The sequence below is a fragment of the Amyelois transitella genome, chromosome 3 (assembly GCF_032362555.1).
Source record: "Amyelois transitella isolate CPQ chromosome 3, ilAmyTran1.1, whole genome shotgun sequence".
Lineage (NCBI taxonomy): Eukaryota > Metazoa > Arthropoda > Insecta > Lepidoptera > Pyralidae > Amyelois > Amyelois transitella.
This window is the reverse complement of record NC_083506.1, coordinates 4,380,062-4,404,118: the sequence shown is the minus strand read 5'-3', so window position 1 is coordinate 4,404,118 and position 24,057 is coordinate 4,380,062. Positions and strand designations below refer to the sequence as shown.

General features: G+C 34.6%; 2 protein-coding genes across 2 annotated transcripts in view; one reads left to right on the top strand and one right to left on the bottom strand.

Annotated features, from left to right (window-relative positions):
- Positions 1-59: 59 nt before the first annotated feature.
- On the bottom strand, positions 60-23,345 carry LOC106138184 (leucine-rich repeat-containing G-protein coupled receptor 4). Its single transcript, XM_013339252.2, has 3 exons — positions 23,185-23,345; positions 5,843-5,890; positions 60-3,068 (listed from the first exon to the last, which is right to left on the bottom strand). The coding sequence occupies exon 3, from the start codon at positions 3,053-3,055 to the stop codon at positions 437-439; it is 2,619 nt and encodes an 872-aa protein (XP_013194706.2). The 5' UTR covers positions 3,056-3,068; positions 5,843-5,890; positions 23,185-23,345; the 3' UTR covers positions 60-436.
- Positions 3,262-24,057, top strand: part of LOC106138210 (protein windpipe) — a 96,297-nt gene continuing 75,501 nt past the window's right edge. The window contains exon 1 of the mRNA XM_060952895.1: positions 3,262-3,274. The gene's annotated coding sequence lies outside the window, so the exon portion shown is untranslated. The remainder of the gene's footprint in view (positions 3,275-24,057) is intronic.

The following is a 24,057-nucleotide window of genomic DNA, read 5'->3' as shown; positions in this document are numbered from 1 at the left end:
CTCTGGCCCTTTAGGATTTTATCTGTAGCTAAAATTATTGGTTGAATGAAACCCAAAGGTAGTGTTTAATTTTTAATAATTTTAAGTACATAAAATACCCTATCAACTAATTTGTATAATATATAATATGTATATCTTAAATTAATTTGTTGTAATTTGACTTTTGTTACTTTTAATAATAAAGCGCTAGATGCAAACATCGGTCGACGTGTTGTTCGAGAAGAGATGATGAAGGCACTGTACTGCAGCAGGTTGTTAACAGTCTCCTTTTAAAGTAAGCAACTTAGAAGGAGACTCCAATAACTCTTGTGTTATTAATTTTGTTTTGTATTGTTCTATGACTAGCGCTCGTTTCAATCACCTTACTGCTTATGTAAAAGTTAAGGCAGTTGTTAGTTGAGTGTAAATTCTAACTTACAATACTGTCAGTGGTGGTTCACACCGCTTCGGGTACGATATTGCTGTGGTGGAAAGGACTGCTTTCGTACGACATGTTGGCCGCATTGACGGTGACGCTGTGCAGCGGTTGGTAGCGATTCAGTTTAGGGGTCGCGGGGCCTGTCAGGTCCTCGGACAACTGCTGGTATACCAAGCCGCAGTCCTTCTTCGTGCGGTTAGGGTTACTCATGGCGGCTATTATGGCACTGTTGTATCTTATCTGTTGGTTTCTCCTACTGCAGACTACCATGACCACCTTGGCAATCACGATCAGCAGTAAGAGAGCTCCGAGGATGGAGATCAGCAGCGGCCACAGGTAGTCGTAGCTGCCGTGCACCTCCAGGTCGTACACGGACGCCTTCATGTATACTTCAGGCTCCATATCGTCGTACAGACTGTCATTTTCTAACAGTTTCACGCCGATCTGAATTTTTTCCTTTTCTACTTTTGATATAACTTTAGGAACAACGGGTTTGATGGTGGATTTCTCGATCAATTTAATTTTAAGATCGACATCGTCATCAGCATCGTCGTCGTCGTCGTATTCTTCTTCGCCGTCAGCATCTTCATCTTCATCGTCGTCGTCATCATCATCATCTGCCTCATCATCAGCGTCATTATCGTTCATGTCATCTTCATCTTTTATGTCGTCAAGTTTCCAGTCTTTTCTTGGAATAATTTTGTTGTCGTTTACCTCATCAATTGCATTTGAAGCGTCACCCAAAGCGTTTCTCAAGTCAAAGTCGCCTTCGGCATTCTTGTCAATTCTTTCCCATATTTCTTCGTCCGATACTTCTGGCAATGGTTCGACAGGGTGTAAGAAATTAACATTTCCACATACTTTCTTTGTAAGGGATTCCCAACTGTATGTTGTAGAATCATCTTTGCTATCTCTTGCCAAATTGGCGATACTTGCTGTGTCTGAGTTCAGTGAAACATTATTCTTATTCAACCAAATCATGAAATTTTCAAACTCGTGACTGCACGTCAAGGGATTGAATCTGACATCAAAAGTGCGCAGTTGGTTGAATGTAGCGATTTCTTTGTCTTTGATTTCAGTAATTCGGTTGCGAGATACATTCAAGAATTTTAAATGATTCAGTAAAGTTTTAGGCAAGCTTTTTTGCTCTTTCCACAGTGACGTTAATTCGCCATTGCTGATGTCCAGTAAAGTCAATACTGGTGTAAAGCTGAATGTTTCAACTGAAAGAACTTTCAGTGGATTGCCTTGGAGATACAGTTTACTTAGAATAACATTATTTACAAACACCTTGTCGTTCAGTTCGGTTAACATATTGTATGAAAGATCTACTTTTATCAGTTTAGGGCAGGCTGAAAACACTTTATTGCTTAGCGTTTTAATTCTATTTCCAGACAAATTAACAGTTGTCAAGGCTGTGAATGTTTTAAGCGAATTGTCGAAGATTTCTTCAAGGCCGCAGTTAGAGGCATCAAAAGAGTAAATGTTAAATACTTCAGCCGAGCTGTTGAAACCTTCCTCTGGCAAATGTTTTAATTCGGGGTTGTTCGAAATTTTGAAAACGTCTAATTCGATGTTTTCTTTTATTAGAACGTTAGATATGAAATTCAGATTGTTGTAAGAAAGGTCCAGGTAATTAAGATCTTTCAGTTTATGGAAGGCTTGGTTGTGGATTTTTTCAATATTGTTTCCGCTAAGATTAAGATTAGCCAAATAAGTCACACCGTTAAAACTTGATGGTCCAACGAATCTGATTTTAGTTGTGGCTGCAGTAAGTGTTAACAGAGAAGACATATTCAATCCATATACTGAATCTATAGGGTTTCTGTCTATGTGAAGAGTCGCCAATTCTGTATTTTCAGCAAAAATATCACTTGGAAGTGTTTTTATCTTGTTGTCACTGAGGTCTAGTTCTTCTAGATCCAAAAGGCTCTTGAAAATATCAGGATGTAAACCAACTATTTCGTTTCTTGATAAGTCTAAATACATCAAACTGGGTAATTGGCTGAAGGTGTTGGTACCAAGATATTGCAAATTGCAATTAGATAGACTAAGCTCTTGAACAGAGGAGGCGTTCAAGAAAATATCTTTACTGCCGGCTGTGGGAAGTTTCAATGGATTTTCAGAAAGAGTAACGATGAGTAGTTTGTTGTTTTCTATGAACGTTTCAGGGTGTATCCCTTTCAGTTGGTTGTTTGTTAGAGTCAAAGAGTACAAATCTTTCAGTCCATGGAATGCAGTGGGATCAATATAGTCGATAGGACTATTCACAATCTTGATTGTTGAGACCTTGGTGAGACCAAGAGTGACAAATATATTTTCAGTGAGCTGAATAGGGAACTCCGGATCAGAATTTTCGACTAACAGATCTGTGATATCGGCGCCGAATTTCTGGGTCCCTATTTCTAGACGATTGCATTTAGCCATTCTGTATCCTTGGGATAGAGTGCAACTGCAGTCTCTTGGACAGGGCGTGTCTTCGTTGAAGAGAACCTCCTGATCAGCGTCATAATCACCATACTGGTCGAGAAAATCATCCGTTTCGTTTACTTTCTTTGTAGCGGCCTTCGTAGTAGATCCGAATGCAAATGTGCATACTGCCAAAAGCAGTATTATCTCCCGGGACCTCGCCCCCATGACGTAGTGAACTCTGAAATTAAAAATAGAAAATTATTTATTGACAACGATTTGACAAAGAGCTCAATTAACGGTACAATATCGAAATTTCGAGGTCAATCTGAAAACAATGGAAAAATATTTTGTGGATTGCGTTGTATGAACTCGGAAAATCACAATGGGCAATAACAAAACATGTTGCACCCAATCGATATTGCAAGAACAATCACGTGTTTACCGTTAGAAATTTTATTGGTAAATAGCATCTGATAGACTTGAAAATGTGCCCTATATGACGGGGATGAGGAACTTGTCTTGAAAATATTTTTTAACTGTTAGGAATCTAATCTTCCTGTTCATGTTTTTAACATGATAATTGTTTATCAACAACTAGTCTACTAAATATGATTTTTTTGTCGACATGTCGGACATTTTTGTTGAATTAGTTTTTACAAAGGGTACAAATACTTGCTGAACGGAAGACCATTTTAAGGTTAATCTAATTATAATCATACAATTATAAGAATTATAGAAAGAGAAATTTAAACAGTAGTCTACAATACACGGCTATCGGCTAGTTTACAATTGTTATAAAAATTATTTAGTCATTTGTAAATTCTTCATAAAAGTAAACGCTCAAAAGAAAATTTTCACTCCTGTAACTTTAGAGAACTTTATTGATGATGATAAAGACACTGTTGGATTCACATACCTACATAACAATTTCATAATATTTTTGAAGGTAGACAGCCGCATCATCGCCGTCTTGTCAAATAGATTATAAATCTTATCAGTGTTTTTTTACTAAAAATTCGAGCAAAACAAATGATGCACTTATTAGATAATACTTTAGGGATGATAGCATTAAAAGCCACGGTGATTAAAGTGGTGGTTTGCCGAAAGAATAATGGTGTTGCAGAAAAGGCATGTCAACAGAATACTCGCGGTAGAAATGAGAGAAATGTAAATCTGTGTAAAAGGTTGGGTCAAGTGTATTGTTTAATGATGAACGAAAGGAGGCTGGCAAATATAACAAGAAGAGAATGAATGGAAACCTAAGATAAGGAAGGCCTAGCCGAACGTACTCTGATCAAATCGCAAACGTCCTGAAACGCGAATGGACAGGTTTTGAGTACTTGAAGCTTGAAGTTTGCATGAAGGAAGTTATAAATTTCGATGAAGTGATCGTGCAAAGATGCAAAATTATGTAGATATAAATCAGAAACATTGCTGAAGCTATTTTCTAAACTAGTTGGTTGACCAGTCAAGGAAAAGCTCGCAGATATGGGTAGGTGGCCCATAATCTAAAACCTACATTACCTTGTCAAAAACAGGGTTCGTGACTATGACAAAGGTGATATACTCATAACGAAGTAATTACAGATGATAAGATTAGATAAACATACCAATACTATAGCAGACTCTCGTAATAGTCTAGGTATACATATAAGTAGGTAGTTGGATGCAGGCCGTGGTACCTGCAGGTCAGGTTTTAACTTTATGGTAGGAGTCAAATTCACTCAGAACCAAGTGAACCGATACGTTACTACTAGATTTATGTAACATACCGCCTATCAGTGTTTATAATTGGGGTGGCTACAGCTTTTGTTATATAGGGCGTAGTGCGCAAAACCTGAAAATAGTTTTTTTAAACGGTCAATCTGAACAACTTTCAGTCTTTCATTAAGGAACCTACACTTTGAAATCGCAAATACTTAGTCACGGTTATAGCGGCACCAAGATTGTCACCATTAGGTATTATTTACTTCCTCGTATGACGAAGTTTGACTACATACATATATCTAGCTGCTTTATAATTGTAATGTTATTACAATATATTATTGGCAAAGTGGCTTATAGAGATACCAGTATGACAGAAGTATCTTTTTCCCTGATGCATATATGTATATGGCGTGGGTAGGTAGGTACATAGATATAAATATATAAAGAGCAGAAAGTAGGTGTAGTTGACTTTATGAAATGACAAACATGATCACCAATCCAATATTTATTTTTCTATGACTATACATTCATACAGACAAGCTACAACCATATAAACTCATGGGTTAGTTCAAGCTTAGTCTTAGTTGGCATCGTCCTTAACTAAGATTTCATTCTGTAAATAATTCCATCGTGGAACGCGTGCGAAAATGCACGTTATACTGGAACGGTCGATATTTTTACGATTTTTTTTTATTATTGAACTATATTTTATTTTCACCGTGACCCGAGTAACAAATTAAAGTTTATAGTCATAATATTTTCCGTTGATGAAAATGATAAGTTGTTAATAAATTTTAATTAGTATTAAAGTATCTAGTTAAAAAAGTTCTTTTGATTTCTAAACATAAGTATTTAGTAATAGGTAGGTAAGTATATTAACATTCAAAATACGAAAATAAAACGTTGCATGTTCTGCAATGTAAAACAGCCATTTCGTCTTAAATTAATAAATAATTGAGTGCAACTACATTTTGGTTGATAATAAAACATAATGCCTATTATTAATAAACTATTCTTTAATAAAATTGATAAATGCTTCTGCTTATGATATGCAGATGATGATTGTTTTTTACTTTTTCACAAAATCAAAATCTACAAGGTGGTTTTTGATGAAATTTGGTATACGGGTAGAATACAATTTGAAATAATATAATAAGTATTTTTTATACCGAAATTCCTTAGCAAAGACTCAGTGCGCAAAATATAGTGGGTAAAACGATGGGCAGACTATAATTGACACAATTATGCTCAACTATGTTTAGAAGTTTAAACTAAGTAAAATAAATTCATAAAAATGGAAATTACCAAAGACCTCGTTCAGCTTCCTAAGTCACTCCTTTCCTGGTTGGAAACCTGAAACGAAGAAAATTACAAATTATTTTTTAAATTAGGCATTCATTATTAATTTATTACCTGTACCTATATCTTTAGTGAGTAGTACTTATTTATGTGTTAATAAATAGGTATAGATAATAGGGAAATAATATGATTTTCTTATCTGATGTTGAATTTTGTTCGAGGAAATCATATACTCTCTCGAGGAAATAGTATTATTACTTATAAGTTACATTTATTCTTCGAATGGTAGGTATGTGCTAGTTGATCAGAATAAGAACAAATACTCGTATGATAATAATGAGCAATTATAACATGTTCATCGAAACATAGTACCGTTCATTTTCAGTTCTAGATTTCAGAATTTAGGTCTTCCTAAATTTTTGCACCTACTTGTAGGTTATGCGAAAAATGCTAATTATGAATGATGAATGAAGTGATAATAAGGGTGATGCCTACTTCATTAAAGAAGAGTAATGACGAGGAAGTAACGGTAATTCTATCAAAGAACCCTAGATCGATTGAACAGAAATGTTCAATGGAACATATTGCACGGGTCAATAGCCAATTGACAAACGTTTCTAGTTTCTCGATCTTATCGACATAAATAATCGATATCGATGATATGGAACATGATTGCAGATTGTATTGATATTCCTCGTTTTCCCGCTTAGGTATTGGTTTTGTAGTCACATCTTATAGCATTTGTTTTGTTCTATTTTAAACCTTAATCGATGCTGTAGTGTTTAGCTTAGTTTTGAACATTACTTAGTTATGAACAGTACTTTGAGTGCTTAGCGATACTTTTTTGGCGCGGGAAAACATCTTGAGTAAATCTGCAAATTCAGGGAACTGAATGTGAACCCATGATCCAATATGGGCCAGGCTCCCCTGCAAACCCAATCCAGCATTTTATGGTCGTAAAGGCGTACCCCGGGCTCCTCTACAGAAAGGAGAGGATGTAATCAGGACTAACACCAGTAGAAGAGATATATACTAAAATTTATTTTTTTGTCTCGGAAATACTTTTTTGCGCTCTTATTTATTGAAATATATCTGCAAAATAAGTCATATCAACCTACATTATTATAAGAAATTCCTACAAAAATATTTTCTCTCGTCTATGGTGTGTATTTAGTTTGTTCCCTCACCCTCCTAAAGTCGAGAGTAATCTCAACAAACATTGATATATGTATAAGTATTTATATGAAAAGAGGGACAGATGTCATGCATTTAAGAGGATAGAAAGAGACATGTATATTTTGCAATAAGCTGTTAGGAGTGTTAGGGGAACTTTTAGTTTGACTCTTGGATGTTGTTTTACACAGAATGATATTTTTTCTAAAATTGCTTATAGTAAGATGATAGCTGATGATTGATAAGCTGTTTTAATACTTATCGCTTGTAATTAACTATTAAGACCAGCTTGTTTTTAATTAAAAGCAAGCTGGTTTTAACAGTTAATAAATCTATCTAATTTTTGTAACTTTATTCACATAATGCAGTATTAATAACCATTTTTTACTTATACTTAAGTCTTATGTCGAATATAGGTAATTTCTGAAGAACGTAGATTACTGTGTAAAGTTGTGAACTAGAGTCGAAAAGTTATTTAAAAAACTAATGTAAACTTCGCATTAATAATATCTGTCTACTCACAAAAAAAATCAGTACCGTGACTAGATTACGCTTTCTATGCAAACAATACAGTCTGTATTTATAGTCAGACATACAATGTGCTATAAAATCACGACACAGAAACCCAAAAGCGGCAGGAAGCAAAGCCGTGAGTCATTCATAGTCATTACAGTACCTACATTTTTGCCTAGGCTAGACGGTCATAGTACACTATATTACTTATTAATGTGTCGTTGCTATATATTATATATGCCTTTAAGGTAGCAAACATACCTAATTTAAACTTAGAATTTCCTCCTTCCTGTTCAACTTCACCTGTATTTCGATATTTTGTTTTAAACATCTTATTCTTTGTATTACATTCAAGTCAAGAAGAACGCATTTATTATTTACCAAACACTTTAATTTTGCTAATACTACTCTTAAGCAATACATAAATTGATGTTATCATCACCATGGTAACAAACACATCACATGGAGCATGTCCAATCAATCAAACAAACATCGCTTTATTTTACACATAATAAACGAAGTTTCTTATGTATGTCACGTCTTTTTCAATTTAAAAACATCGGTTTAGGTTTCTTGCAGTTGTATCGCAAATTAATCGACCTATAACGTTAGTTGCCTACTGATGCCACAAGATGTCGCTAGCGATTAGTAAAAACCTTAGGTAAAAACTAGTTTCAATCAGTATAGCCAGAAGTCAGGCCTTGAATACACAAAACGTCGTATTTATTCCGAGGTCTGAATACTAACTAATGCAATAATAAATATATGCGGTAAAAAGGAAAAGTATTTAAGGCTTGTTTTTTAAAAAGAACTTGAAAGAACAAATGATTTCATACTAAATGAGTAAAACTATCTACGTATTGCAATTTCATCTGTTCACTTCAAAGCTTGAGGGAGTATGTATGCGTCACGTCTTTATCCCCTTACGAGGTAGACAGAGTCTCAAAGGACATGTCCATGTGGATGGGTAATAAAGGAATTGAGATTTATGCAGTGACATTTGAAGGCATAAAATATTGTGAAAAGCTACCTACCTACTTGCTAGTGATTGTATCTACAAACAATCTAGAAATTGCAATATCACAATAAATCAATATGTGACATTCAAACAAGTCTCCTGATACGGGCGAAGGATAGATATATAGATAAAAGTTCAAACAATAGGATAACAAAATACATAGATAAGATACAATCGAGAGTGAAATTTCTCTCTCAGATTTATTACATATTTATTATTCTCGGTAAACTAATTCAAGTGTAGGTAAGTAAATGTGGGTATTTAATTCTACATATTTCACTGTTTTACATATGAGACAAGAAGGCATTGTTATACGTAGCATTTAACAATACCTAATAAAAATATAATATATCTATAACACAAACTAAATCTTTTGTCTTGTTAATATAATTATTTACCTCACATCTTTATTCCTTGCGGGGCAGACAGATCCAACAGTATGGCTCTAGGATGGAATGGAGATGCAAATATTGACAGGTTGCCAGCCCATCGCCTACAGAGGAATCCCAAGTTTATAAGCCCTATGCCTTAGTCGCCTTTTACGACATCCATGGGTAAGATTCTATTCTACTGGTTCTATTCTAAACTGTCAGAAACCACACGGTACCACACTGTATCAAATACCTTTGGTTCATAAGAATGAAAAAAAAATTGTTTGATGTGAAATTGAAGGACAAGAAGTGTACCTGCTCTCTGGTTGAATAAAAGACTCACAATGAAAAGATCAAGGCCATTCCGAAGTCCAACAAATACTTGACAAATAAACACAATCTAATTGTATACGTTCACAATTAAAGTATTGTTGAATTTGGTTATTGTCGAGTACTTCGTAAAATGAAAGAGGGTGATTTTTTGTGGAACACGGAGGCTATGTGGAACGAATAGCAATGATTTAGGAAGTAACATAACTTTTCAGAATAATTTGAAAGTAACTTTTATAATTTCAGAGCAATCGCTTTACAAGTAGAAATCGGTACATGATAACTGTTATTACACACTAGCTGTGCCCGCGACTACGTCTGCGTGGAATAGTTATTTTGGGCATCATTAAAGCCCTCAAGGATGAATAATTTTCCCCGATTTTTTTCACAATCTCCATTATTTCTTCGCTCCTAATAGTTGCAGCGTAATGTTTTATAGCCTAAAACCTTCCTCGATAAATGGACTATTCAACACAAAAAGAATTTTTCAATTCGAACCAGTAGTTCCTGAGATTAGCGCGTTCAAACAAATAAACAAACTCTTCATAATATTGGTATAAACGCTTTATAATATTGGTATAGATGATTTCTGCAAATTTCTGCTGGATTTTTGGATAATTTTATAAAAATTTTATATTTGTAAAGTTACGATGGTTTTTGTTAATGTTTTGCCTTTGGTTTGGTGTAGTTTCCGGCACTAATACAAAAAAGATTAGGGCCACCGCATCTCTTTCCAATGCACGTCGAAAAAGGCGACTAAGGGATTGGCTTATAACCTTGAGATTCTTGTTTTAGGCGATGGGCTAGCAACTCGTCACTATTTGAATTCCAATTCTATCATTAAGCCAAACAGCTGAACGTGGCCTATAAGTCTTTTCAAGACTGATGGCTCTGCCTTCCCCGCAAGAAATACGTGACTATATGTAAGTATGTATGTAGGTATTAGGATATTATCAATATAGGAGTCACTTTGCTTTCCATATGCTTCTTGCCATTCCTGCAATTAGTTAAAATGTCCTTTGGACCATTTGCATATCCAGTGTCATCTTTATTCATGGCATCAGTTCTAATTATATCACCATCTATACCAGTGTTTCAGATATGGCCATATATTTTTTGCGCGGTCCGAAACAGTCGCGTTGTTTTTCGTGGATATCAAATTACGCCGGCGACCACCTGGCCAGAGACGCAAAATATTCAATATACCTAGAAGAATAACTCGCATGAATATTTTCTTATTAAAAGACTGAATGTTCTCGAAAAACTAAAAAAGCCATGAATTTCGATTTTTTTTAAATTTAGAAAATTCTATTCTATGTTGTTTTTTTATATACCTACCTAGTAACTATAAAAGTCTAATATTTAGTTTACTCCAACTAATAAAATTTATTCCAATTAGTGTTGGTAAACAAAGAAGTCCTATTATAATAAAGCAGAAGATAGTATAGCCCTTTCTCATAGCGAATTATATTTAGGTTCCAAACACAAACTTTCAACTGGACACAATTTTCGCTTTTTATTAGACTCCAACGTAACTCTTTAGTTTTTGTTGATTAGAATTATATTATACGCGACAAGTAACGTAACGTTATGTTAAGGAACAACTTTAAGCGTACCTTCGATGGAAAGTATTTTTTTAGATATACATAATCACTTCTATACTCCTTGCGAGGTAGACAGAGTTCAAAGTCAAAGTCCACGTTCAGATGTTCGGCTTGATATGTTGTTGACGCTGATGTAAGTAAGTGGCTTCGTTAACCGTGCCATCTGCTGGATAAATAACCGAAAATTATCTTGAACACATACTGTAGATTACTGAAGTTTACTTTAGCAGTTTAGCTACTGCATGACCTACTTTGTAGGCCTTGTGCTTAATTTAAGAATTGCAAGATGTTTAGCATGAAAATGAATGCAACAGGTGGTTATATTGAAAAAGGTAACATCTGTATTGGAATGGAACCCGTTCGGCCAGCATATGCGGAGACAGAGACGTGCCATGGCCCACGTAAATACCAGGTGTTATGAGAAAAGATGAACGAGTCACGTTCAGTCTTTTAATTTTATAATAAGAAAGCGTGATCATTCATTAATTTATGTTATACATAGAGACTCTGTAGATAAACGTTTGTTACAAAATTTATCGTATATGATACAAAATAAGGTTCTGAATGATGTGGACACATTGGCGAAGAGTTGAATTGATTAGTGTTCGAGGTTCAAGGTTTTGGTAAACATTGTACCATTAGGTACTACGGCCTACAAAGCACGCGATAAACTTCGGGTTAAATATAGGTAAGCTAATGACGGAAACCATTAAAATAGTTAAAAATATTAAAATCCAGTGATCGACCTAATTGATGATGTTTAAAATTATTTTAATTTACTAAATGACTCATTATTATATTAAAAAAAAACAGTTACCTATACTGAAGTTGGGAGGTATCACGTTGCGTCTAATATTATTGGGTATCGCATTCGTAATATTAGCTCAATTGAGTCGTAACCTTGTAGTCTGACCTCAAGTTTCAGTGCACATATAATTATTTACAGAATTAGTAGCATAACCTGGCTAGACGTCGAATTGCTACTACTCAATTACTGAATGGCATCCATAGAAATCTGAACGAACGATTCCTATGATGAGAATGTAAGTTACATTATATTAATCTCACTTCTTTTAATACATTTCGTTGCTCTTTCTTATAACTTCTTTTGACAGACAGACAAAACTTGTTTTTGCATTCGAAACCCAGCTTTGCTTTGTACTAATTTTAAGCTGCTTTCCAGGCAGGCATGCTTTGTTTGCCGAACATGGCGGCTGCGGTATTGAGGTCGCCTGCTATTCAATCCCTTTTATTATTTCCTGTGCAGTCGAATCGAATTATAGCAATTAAAGGTTTGGTTTAATAAAGTACTCTGTTACGTGGTTGATTTAGACTTAATGCAAGTTGCCTACATTGCTAAGGATTAATAACGAAGAGAAAGTTTTTACAAACATGCCTGCCTGAAGAATCTCAAATCTAACAATTACACATAACAAGGTATTTTACCTCATCAGTAACTTGATTTCAAAATTAAATAAACTAAAGATAATATTACAGATGACGTAGTTATGATAATGAATCTTAGACATGATTTAAGTATCAACGATAAAATTGGTAGAAAAACGGTACCTAAGTATCGATAATTTAACGTCAAGTTAATAAAATTTGCCTCTACCTCCGGGAAATAGGGATTTTGTGCATATATGTCGAAAATTCAATTTTATCAAATAGTATTTTTGCAACTCCTCGTTAAAAGTTTAAGTCAGTTCATAGGTGTGTTCTTAACTGTTTATACACGTCTTGAGTTTTCCCAATACTTAAGAGACGAAACCGATCAGACTACGTTTTATCTTTTCCCACAAATCGTTATTTTACGATACCAGCAAGCCGCGGCGCTGGCATTGTGTCTAATGCCTGTAAATGCCATGACACCATAAATCGTGTCCCATGAAGCAACATTGTTACGTTCCGATACTATTAAAGCGTCTATAGTCCTACGGACATCACACGACCTATTTCATATAGGTCGGATAGCACAACTTTCTTTATAGTGAAACAACTAAGAAGTGTTAAGATTTCCTCGATCTAAGCATATATTGCGTGAATAATTGCGATAAGAACTATAATTACGGAGAGAAGAAATTTATCTGAAATATTTGTACCATATCGATATCTGAAATGCCGTACCTTTACTAGTAGTAGTAGTTCACGCTTCTTTCCTAAAAGGGATTGCAAGACTGAGTCCTAACTATTCTATTTGCCACGATCCCTGCATTCTTCTTTGATTTAATTAATCCCTACCAAGGATTTTGATAATTCATATGAATGCGAATCCGGCTACGAAATGCGTAAATCATAAAATAGACTGGGTCATCTCCTGATTCGAAAATTGCCCTTTCTATTTTATGATTTATAGTAACCTATAACTAACGTAGGTAAACAAATAATAAGACTAGTAATTTAGAGAACATCAAACAGATTACGTTATAGGTGCGTAAAGAAACAATTTTGGTGTTTTATAAGCTAAAATGTGGGTGTGAAACCATGTGTCAGAATCTTGTAGATTAACTGCGGACTGCGGGAACAGAAATGTTTGCATGTCTTGGTTGATCGAACTGCTGCGAAAAGTTCACTCAGATAGATTTGTGTTCCTTGGGGCACTACGTAGATTGACATAATTCTGAATATTTGCAAGTAAGCGCTTTGTATTATATTATTCTATGAATGGATAGTTTTTTGTTATTGAACTTAAATAGATTTTAAGTAAGTATTGTACTTTCCGCCACGGGTCACCGCTTGACACGTATACCGCAAATATATATTTTTTTTCAGAGTTAATTAAGTATGTCAATGAATTTGACTATAACATCGATGCAGTCATCATAAGCTATGCGTTGTCCTTATTTTATGCGTATACGTATGCTATAATCGTATAATTGTAAAGTTGAACGGCAGGTATGCGCGATGTCAGACGAGGTGTGAAGGATGCCTACTGATTAGACGAAAGATGACGCGTTCATCCGTGTTTAGTGCGAGTACAATGAAGTAACCAAGCCTTGTGGGAGGTCCTAAATCTTATGCAAGCATTACACGTCAAATGAATGTCTAAATAAGTAAATTCCAATGGGCTAAGAGTCTGGAACTAAATCAAGTAACAGCTATAATGACAGATTGTTGTCCATCGCCCAAAAGAATAATCCCAAGAAAACAACGACGGCCGCTGTGGCGCAGCGATAGTGCAATTGTCTGTGTAACTGACACCGTAGATCTCGGGTTCGAATCCCGGCCAGGGCATGATGAGAAACGAACTTTCTCTGATTGACCCGGGTCTTGGATGTTTATCTTTATATGTTTTATTATAAAATATAGTACCTTTGAGTTAGTATGTCGTAAAAAAAGTCTCAAACTTACTTCGTGGCTGAATCAATCTGTGTAATCTGACCCGTATATATGTATTTATTTCTTAAAGAAGCCTTTCCCTTGATTGTATCACAATCTACACAAACTTGAACATGATTCAAGTAAGGAAAATGCAACTGACACAAACTTAATTTTTTTCCTCGCTACCAAACCAGCATAGGTGTTGTTTATTTTAGATGATATTGGTTTTAGTTTTAGCTTCGTCAGTTATGTACTTAGATATATTCTCAAAAAAAAAAACCATTTCTAAAGAAAGTTCACTACTTTTGATAGATAAAATTGATATAAAATTTATTTTCAATTGCATTTTGACTTTGGTCTTTACAAAAACTTCCCGAGAAAGCTAATAGTCAACTAAAACAATACGTAAATAAATTTTGTGACGATTAATGTGTTAAATTGGCTATTGCCCAAAATATTTCTGAATTCAAACAACGTGTTGATGTTATGTCTGTCTATTTACATATATTTTGCTTTGTATTCTGCAATTCCATAAAATTTCCTCTTTTCTCTTAAGAATTTAACATGCAGGTACCATTTTCTACTTTCGCTTATAGTTCCTTCAATAACAATGAGTCAGAGTTTTTGATAACCGATATGATGTTTTAAGTAATCAGTAGATAAGGACGTGTATTATCAGTACATATTTGGGTGCAGAATATTGGGGGACGCCTTGATGATATGTTGATGGTATGTATACCATACCAATTGAAATCGGTTTCATGGTTTCGATTCGATTCATTGAGAAGCTAAGCAATTAAAACAATTGAAGGTCAGAATGATTAAACATGTAGTGCATGAAGTCAGGATGGTAGCGACCAAGCCGGTTATAAATCAAAAGGCGCCAAAATCTATTAATGACTAGTTTTTAGATCGCTGTGCATGGTCAGAATATTATTAGCGTTTTGAATCGTAATTGTTACATAAAAATTTGACATATAAGATATTTATTTTTATGTCAACTATAGGACTACTCAATACAAATTACCAAAAGCACAAAATATCAAAAACAGTAAAAGGATTTGGGACTTGCTATCTTTTGCTTTATATTTTTGAAACCGCCATTTAAGACATACCTACTCGTATGTGTTATAACAATTCAAGACTCCGAGTCATCTTAGCTTCGCTTCTATTCGTTACATAGTTTTGCGTTTTTGATTTCACTCTTTAGTATTTTCTATTTGTTTCTTCATCATACCGGTTCTCGTCACACAAGCAGGGTGCGCAAGAAGGTGAGACGCAGAAACTAAACACCTTCTGTTTATTGTTGTCCGGAAGAACAAAACTTGTTCCACCATTCCTGGTATGTTGCAGTGTATAAACATGTTTAAGTCAAGAAACGTCGTGTTAAAAATTTTATTTATAATTATTTTCATTTGCAGAAGCGTGAAATGAAAAGTCCCGTTATTTTTTTTTCCAGCGGAACGGAAAATCCTCTCTTAGTGTATCCGTAGAACAAATAAGAAAATTACATGCCAAATTTCAAACGTCTAGGCACTGGTCACAGGTTCAGGGTTTCGGCTGTGCGTTGATCAGCCAGTAGGTATAGTCTTTTAAATAATGGATAGTAACACAGTACAATATGTAATCATAGTTGATAAATTTACAACGAAACCTAATTACGTTTATTGAAGGTCTAATAAAAGATTTGTTCAAAGTCAAACATTGATTTCATAAAAAAAATAAGTCTTTTACAATATAGCCTGTGGTTATAATTACATCTAGTGGGAGTATCAGAGGAGTCCTCATGCGAATGAAGTTCAAACTTATATAATTTGTATCGGATAATGTTCATTCATTATTGTTTAATTCTGCTGATCAAGTTGATGGTGTTGAAGCGGAACGCAACGTCATCGATTAAAATAAATTTATGGGTAAGCAGTGAAGCATTAAAGTCACGAGTTAAGTAGTAAATCTTAACGTGTGCGTACGGTCCGGTATTGGGGACAATTCAAGTGCTCCTACTGGCATTAATCAAATGAATCCAATTAATTCTACAGCTGGTGTATTCTAATTGATTTGACTGATTAGAATTTGCGTCTGTTCGTTTGTGTTCTATATTTGTATTCCGAATGTATACAGTACATGGCACATCAATCGTCATGAGTTTTTAGTCGATATGTATTAGGAATTACTAGAGCAATTTACGAACGTATTTTTTATTCGTGTATGAAATCTAATTTCAATTCTATTCTAAATCTATTTTAGCAAAGCGATTTCATTGAACAAATACGTCGGATAAAATGAGATTCTTTCAAGTAGACACGCATACCAATCCGGTGATTGCTATTTCAAAACAAATAATTCATGATATAAGCGTCTATTGAAAAAGCTTCATTTCTTATTGGTATAGTTATTGACTTGTATTAAATTTATTTAAAAAAAAAAGGTTTAAAATTGATTGTCTTGCCTCCCTCGATGTGATTTTTGATTATATTCAGTATTATACTTTATTATGAAAAAGAAAAACAACATACAAAAACTAACATACTGCATGAAAGCTAAACGAAGCTTTAGAGAGCTAAATGAAGATTTAGAATGTTTACAGGAACATTCTTGCGGGTTCCGTTATTTTATCTTAAGTATTTTAACTAACAAGTAATATCTCCACCACGCACGTGTTTAAAAAAACGTTGCTCCATTTGAAATAAACGATAAGGCTTTACTTGTTAAAGTTGTTTCAAAATCAAATATCAATTTAAAATAAAATTGTTAGAAATATAAAAAATACAGTTTTTTGATCTGATCTTTCATTAGCGTGAAAGACTGTGGGAAATTTCTACTCTGATATCTTTAACAATAGCATCGTTACTGCAGGCATATTAGACGAAAAGATTTCATTTGCAGTACAAGAATCTTGCTTAGACGAGACGAGTGGCCTCCATTTCTGGCATAATGTTTACATTATTACTTATTGCCGCCGACGCTTACAGAAATAAAAATACACGCCCACTATAATACTGCCAGTTCAGAAATACCCAGTTTTCAATAAGGTGTTTAACTTTCAAAGGTTATTTCCATTCGGCCGTGTTTCTAAGTGCAACTGCTATGACCGCAAGTAGTGTGGTTAATCCGTGCTAACTATGAATGGTGTTTTCTTCGTCTTTTTCACGCTCTATACTTTAGAGCGAGACGGTATTAATGTTAAAACATTTCACTGTTCATGGAAAGGCTCTAAGCGCAGCAAAGAGCGGCACTGTATTTAAACTTTCTTTGTCTCTTTCCACTTATGCTTTAGCTACATAGGAAAAAGTTAGCAGTCTTTCTTATAAAGTTCGAGATGAATTTAAAGGATCTAGTCAATGAGATGCAATTTTTCGATAACTACAACAAGTCGGTATTGTCTTTTCTAACCATAATGAAAAATGTGCATGCCTACTGACATTATATACTTAGGCACATATTCCATAGCAACTAGGTATACAATTTGACTTATCAGAATTCTTAGAAAAGTGCCGTCTCATGCAATCAGTGTCTCGGTAACCTTAAGTGATTGTTGCGATGAAGTTTTTTAAAGAAAATCAAGCATGACCACTCCATTGTCTTGCTGATTCCTTGAAGCGGCTCGTCGCAAATCAATGCAGTATCATTTTACGTAAGATCAATCAAGTAGGTGCTTAATGAAAAGATGGTTGCTTTTTTGTGGTTTCCGGACGGATGTCGAGACGAGGGGATGCCAGTGAAGTTTATTCTTCCAAGTATGACACGGTATTTTACCTTCCACAAAAAATAATACAGCACACTTCCTTTCAAAATTGTAGTCTAAATACGTTTTTGTTTTGGATCGAATGACTTGGGAAACTTGAGGCTCGCCGTGAAACGGCGGCGGCAGGTAAATGTTTCTAAATAAGCAGCGCTTGAGATGATTTAGAATGATTGGTCAAACCTGAAAATTGTGTTGTTCAGTTCAAACTTACAGCGAATATTACTACTACCACTAATATCTGTTAAGATTTGTCAGATTCACTTTGTAGGTTTTTGAACGAGTTCATGACGGGCTTAGTATATTGCTCATTTCAATTTATGTTTCGATTCGCCGAGTCTGATTCGTCAAAGCCTTTAATTTTTAACATCTAAATCAAAGTATTTTGGGTTATAGGTACATGTTTTGTGTCTGAAAAATCTGGGGTTGTTGAATCCTTTTGTTTGAGTAAGTCTTATCATCGTGAAATAGATATTTAAGGATCAAAACACGTTGTTTATACAGCTCCGATGTTTGAACTGAACATTCCTAGATAAGAAATGTAGAGTCGCCATGACTCGACCCGCGCACCTTTTCCACAAATCATTTTTCTAAATGGATCTTTAACCGAACAAAACTTTCTAGAATACGTCATGTGTGCAGCAGTGAGATAAAAATTATTTGCGGATTTAAATTAGTACGTTTTGACAAACATAACATTTTCAGGTATGTTTCGTCATCTTAATTTCTTGTAGTGTTTACTAGCTAAATTGGATCTTTCTACTATGAAAGGAAGAACTATGAAAAATACTCGTAATTAATAATGGAGGTTATCAGGAAAACTAGTGATAGTGCATAAATGGTAATACTGGTAAAACCTACCTGCATATACTTGGCATTTTCAAAGCATGCATATTGCTTGGTTATTTATTTCAAAGCTTGGATTCTACTGAAGTCTGCATGAAAGTGACTAATTAATTAACAATCAGCAATCTTTGACTTGTTGGATAAGAATATTGAAGACTCGTGCGTTATTATTTATGTTGCTTTGTTCATTGTTCGTCTCTACTTCTTAAGCAATTTAGGGATATAAAAGCAATTGATATACCTGTGGTTCCCAGCACCAATAAAAAAAAGAATAGGACCACTCCATCTCGTTCCCATGGATGTCGTAAAAGGCGACTAAGGGATAGGCTTAATAACTTGGGATTCCTCTTTTAGGCGAAGGGCTAGAGCAACCCGTCACTATTTGAATCTCAATTCTATCATTAAGCCAAACAGCTGAACGTGGCCTATCAGTCTTTTTAAAGACTGTTGGCTCTGTCTACCCCGTAAGGGATAAAGACGTGATCATATGTATGTATATGATATACCTAATCAGATGAACCGTTTCCTATAAAGTGGAACACGTGCCTCTTGGATGTCTATCGTCATCGGCTTCGCGGTCACACCTTTGAAACTTGAATATTTTGTCATAATTAGACAGCTAACAACCAGTTTGGCCGAACTCAATCAATGATATACGTACTGTGTCTCGCTCGACTTGGCAGACGATGATTTCATGTTTAATTCTACCTTAACTTACATCGGATGCATTCCAATTATTTTAGTATTTAATTTTGAATTTTTTTATACCTTTTGAGCTTTGTATGGTCCGTAGTTAATGGTTTCTATTAACTTATCAAATCTTAGCTGTAAGTTTAAATTGTAGAAAGTGAAAAATTGATTTTAGAGGTTTAGAAAATTGTACTCGTTTAATTTTCAGAAGAATGTGAAAAAAGACACGAGCAACTTACTACCCGTAAATTGCAACTGTCACATATATACTCGTATACATAATGTTGTATTGAGAATTGTGTTTTTCCAGCAATTGTATGGTTGGTTTCAATGATTATTGCGTAAAGCTTTGTCATATTTGCATGTGCTCAACATATGAATATTAAATAGTGACTGCTAGACCTAGACGAACGTATCTTGATCAAATTAAGGACGTCCTGGTAAAGGGTCAGGTCAAAAGTACCCGAAACCGCCGAGCTTGTATGAAGAGAGTTATGAATGTGGACGAAGCGAAAGAAGTATGCAGAGATCGTGGCAAGTGGAAAGAGGTAGTCTCTGCCTACCCCTCCGGGAAAGAGGCGTGATTTTATGTATGTATGTATGTATAGTGACTGCTTTATATTGTAAATCAAGTTCCTGATTTTTATACATATAAGATTTCGAAATAAAACTTGAGGAAAATTTAGCCTAACATAGAATTATGTAGACTTGTCAATTCTTTAACTTAAGTCTCGATCAATAGCATTGAAAACACAAGCGGAAACGGAACTGTGAGCAACGCAGCCGGAATTGTTCGTTTCTCTCATCATGTTGACGTCACAGATGTTAAGGTTTAAGGATATACTTTCATATAAGTTACGAATCTTCAAAATTGCATTTGGTCCCAATGAGTAATACGAGTATCTTTCAGACATAATATGAGGAAAATTAAAGGGAAAGTTTTTACACGAGGGCTATGAATGGTTTTTAGAATATATTTGAGTTCGCGCTTCTATTTTTTTTTAAATAAATATTGCCCATATAAACCCGTTTTTTGATAATTTGTATTTAGTATACTTAAAGCACTGCAAAAAATGCTAATAAAGCTGACAAGAAACTGCACTATTTTATTGATTTAATTTTGTGTATGCGTTAACTTTTTGTGCAATGGGTAGCTAAAGTTTTCCGAAAGACTTCCTTACAAGAAACTTCGCATGGAGCGGCACGATATAAAGATTTGTAAAGCTGCATTCCTTTATTCTTCGGAATGCACCGTGCGCTTCTCGGAAGGGATGGAAGTCCATTCTCGTGTTTGTACTTTATTAATAAGGTTATTCTGTGGAATTATCTTTTTGTCCCATTGTTTTGTCCTCTGCCAGTTTCTTAAGTTATTTTCTCAGTAATTTTATAATGGCAGTACCATTCATCTGTTTTTAAATTTTCTAAACCTTATTTTTAAACCATTACAAGAATCAGATAAAATTTTGCAAGGCTTAGATTTTCCTCCACTTGGAACAACCTATTAGTACTTTAGTGACAACAAACATATTCTTGGAATTGCGTCACCTCTATAGTTATGTTTGAGTTTAAGGCTAAACCATGTCATATAAGTGAGCACATATTCACAAGTAATTTATAGTTTAGTTTTTCTGTTGATAACAATTGCAGTTGGCGTTCATAATAAATATGCAAACATGCTTAGGAATTAAGGTTGCGAATGGTTGGGTCTTTTCCCCTTTCAGTACATACCCATTGGTGTACACTTTATGATTCACAAATTCCATTGTGAACAAAAATATTCTTGGTATTATAGTTAGGTATGGGCCTGAAGGATTTGGAGTCGGAATGTTGTGATTTATTTGATAATCTTATTAGTTGGTTATTTTCACTTTTATTTAAGCTAAGCCACGAATGAAATCCCATTGGAGTTTCCATGCTTTGCCGGAAGGAGCACAATTGACATCCAATTTATCAGTTCAATCAGTGCACAAAATTTTTATTCAATTACTGTTCTAAATGATAATTAGTAAACGTTAAATAGATGTTTAATTGATGATTAGTAATTAACAATTAAATAGCATATTTGATGGCATAATGACTTTGCACTACGAAGTATTAACATTACCTACTAAAACAGACTTGTTTATACAGATGTTATTTTACACGTGTTCATCACACAGATTTGCAACACAAAGATGTTTAGGTATTCTTTTGATAAAATATTCAGAAAGTAAATAGTAATGCATTTTTATTGTTCTTTGAAGCAGAACAATACAACCCTACATGTAGATGTAGGGTTGTATTGTTCTGCTTCAAAGCATCAATTAATATGTAGATATTAATTGATGTTTTGCTTTCAGTTCAGCGACATATGAAGTAATATAATAGGTATCATCAAAGTTTGCATTTTCCTTAATAAATTTTCTTTTCAATGAAATCCGAGAAAAAAAAACCTTCCTTTACATAAATGTACTTTCATAACCTCAAATAATTTTCAGCATCAGTATCCAACACTCGTTTAGAATTTCGCATCGGTATCACACTTCACGTGATTATTTCAACATTTCATTTGTCATCCGTTTGTTTGTCCGTCACGTCATTATCATCTTACATCTAACTATGATATGAAACGTGATTGGTAAATTCAACTTTATCTCAAAAAGATGTTATTGATGAAAATACAGAATGTGTAGTCGTAAATTTCTAATTAGATTTTAATCTGTCAAGTACCTACCTATTATGAAGACAGTTCACCAGATTGCTATATGCTTTTTAAAGAGTTATTATTTCGTTGGCGTTTTCTACTCTCGGTTCGTTCTATATCAGTGTCATCTTATCGCAGATACTATATACCTACAGATGTAATCCAGTAGGATTTAGCTTTGATGAGGCTTATAACTTGCCTTAACTAGAAGTAAGTAAAGGGTCTACAGTACTTATGTGCAGGCAACTGTGAAAGCTTGGGCAATTTCTACAACTTACGTAAGAGTCAGGGGACCAGATATAATGACATCGTTGTCCACTACAGCATGCTTATTAGCTTAATCATTAATTAATATAATGATGTCAATATCTTAATGTATTTATTCTTTTATACAAATATAAACGATTACATTAGGAATACTTGCTAATAGTATCATTAAGGCTTTGCGGTTTAGAATTATACGATTTCACTTCAAAATGCAAAATTGTACCTTATCCTTAAATAGTTCGTTCTATCTAACCAACATCATCCAACTAAGGCACTGCCATTTATGCTCCATTTGAGTGAATACAATGCAAGACAATAAAACATGAGTAGCTTAGGTAACTATATGAGTGTACATAAAGTAATAAAATACCTATCAATTCAGCCGTGGGAGATAAGGCACTGAGCCTCGAAGGTGTTACCTAAGTCGTTTTATCGTGCGCGAGTGCAAACAGAGACATCCAGAACACAAAGAACCACAAACTTGGTTCTGAATAAACGGAAGTCATCGTAAACAACACAAACAAAGAGCACAATCACGTTTCACAGGGCACATTACACGATTTTACCAAAAATCACACTTTAAGATATATCAAGTTAGTTTGTATAGGTATATAGGGTGCGCAGGCGGCGAAGGCAGCGCCGCTCGCTCGCTGCGAGCCTCCGTCTCACCGCCCTCGATAAATTCCTTGCATAAATAAACGAGAAATCTATATAGCACGATTATTCTTTTTAAACACTCACTTCGCGGAAATTCACTGCGTCCAAACAACTTAAAAAGTAACTTTCTTACCTCACACTGCGCAGTAACCACGTCCTTACACGATCGACGGAGAGAAAAACGAGCGAATAGCAGACACAGTCACGTTCACAGACACTTCGAGTGTAATGGCGCCCCGCGCCGGTTTGTTCACTTCGGCTCGTCGCTCTTCGGCTGTCTCGAGGCTTGTTTGCTCAGTGACGCGAAGCTCCAGTCTTCCGTCTCTCTCTACACTACACAATCCTCTATTCATAAAACAGAAACAACTATATTTCAACTGCTCTATAGCTATACCTGTAGTGCAGCAACAGCAACCTACATCACACCGGTGTGTTGAACAATGTCACGTCTCGTTGCTAGTGTAGTTTTGAAAAAGTACTTATGCAAAATATTTACATTTATCTGAATTTATTATCTATGATTGATAACATTGGATATTAACTAGTTATTAATAAATGTTAATCAACTAAGATGAGATATTGAGATTGTATCGTTTATGAAGCAAAATTGTACTCTAAGTACCATTTTACTTTGTACAAGTCACATGTCTTGCTTATCAGTGTATCGTCTTTAATCTTTATGTTTAAAGTAAACGAGAGCCTTAATCTGGCTCTTCATCTACATACTGCGTTCATTGTAAATGACATCACCATATTTAAAAGTATGTATATGTAAAAATATTTCATTATTACTAGGTAGGTTTAACCTATGTAGTTTTGATTTGTGTAATTCGTAAATTTACGAAAATTTAAATAGTTTTGCATTTGAAAGTATGTATCTTAAAGTCAGACCTACAAATTCAAACTCAAAATTTTTATTCATTATTATAGGATGCTACATATCGCTTAATAATTGTCAAAACGTTTGGTTTCACAACATTGGTTGACGTCAAATACAGTAAGAGAA

Coding starts and splice junctions, on each gene's coding strand:
- LOC106138184 (XM_013339252.2), bottom strand. CDS start 3,055: ATGGGGGCGAGGTCCCGGGAGATAATACTGCTTTTGGCAGTATGCACA.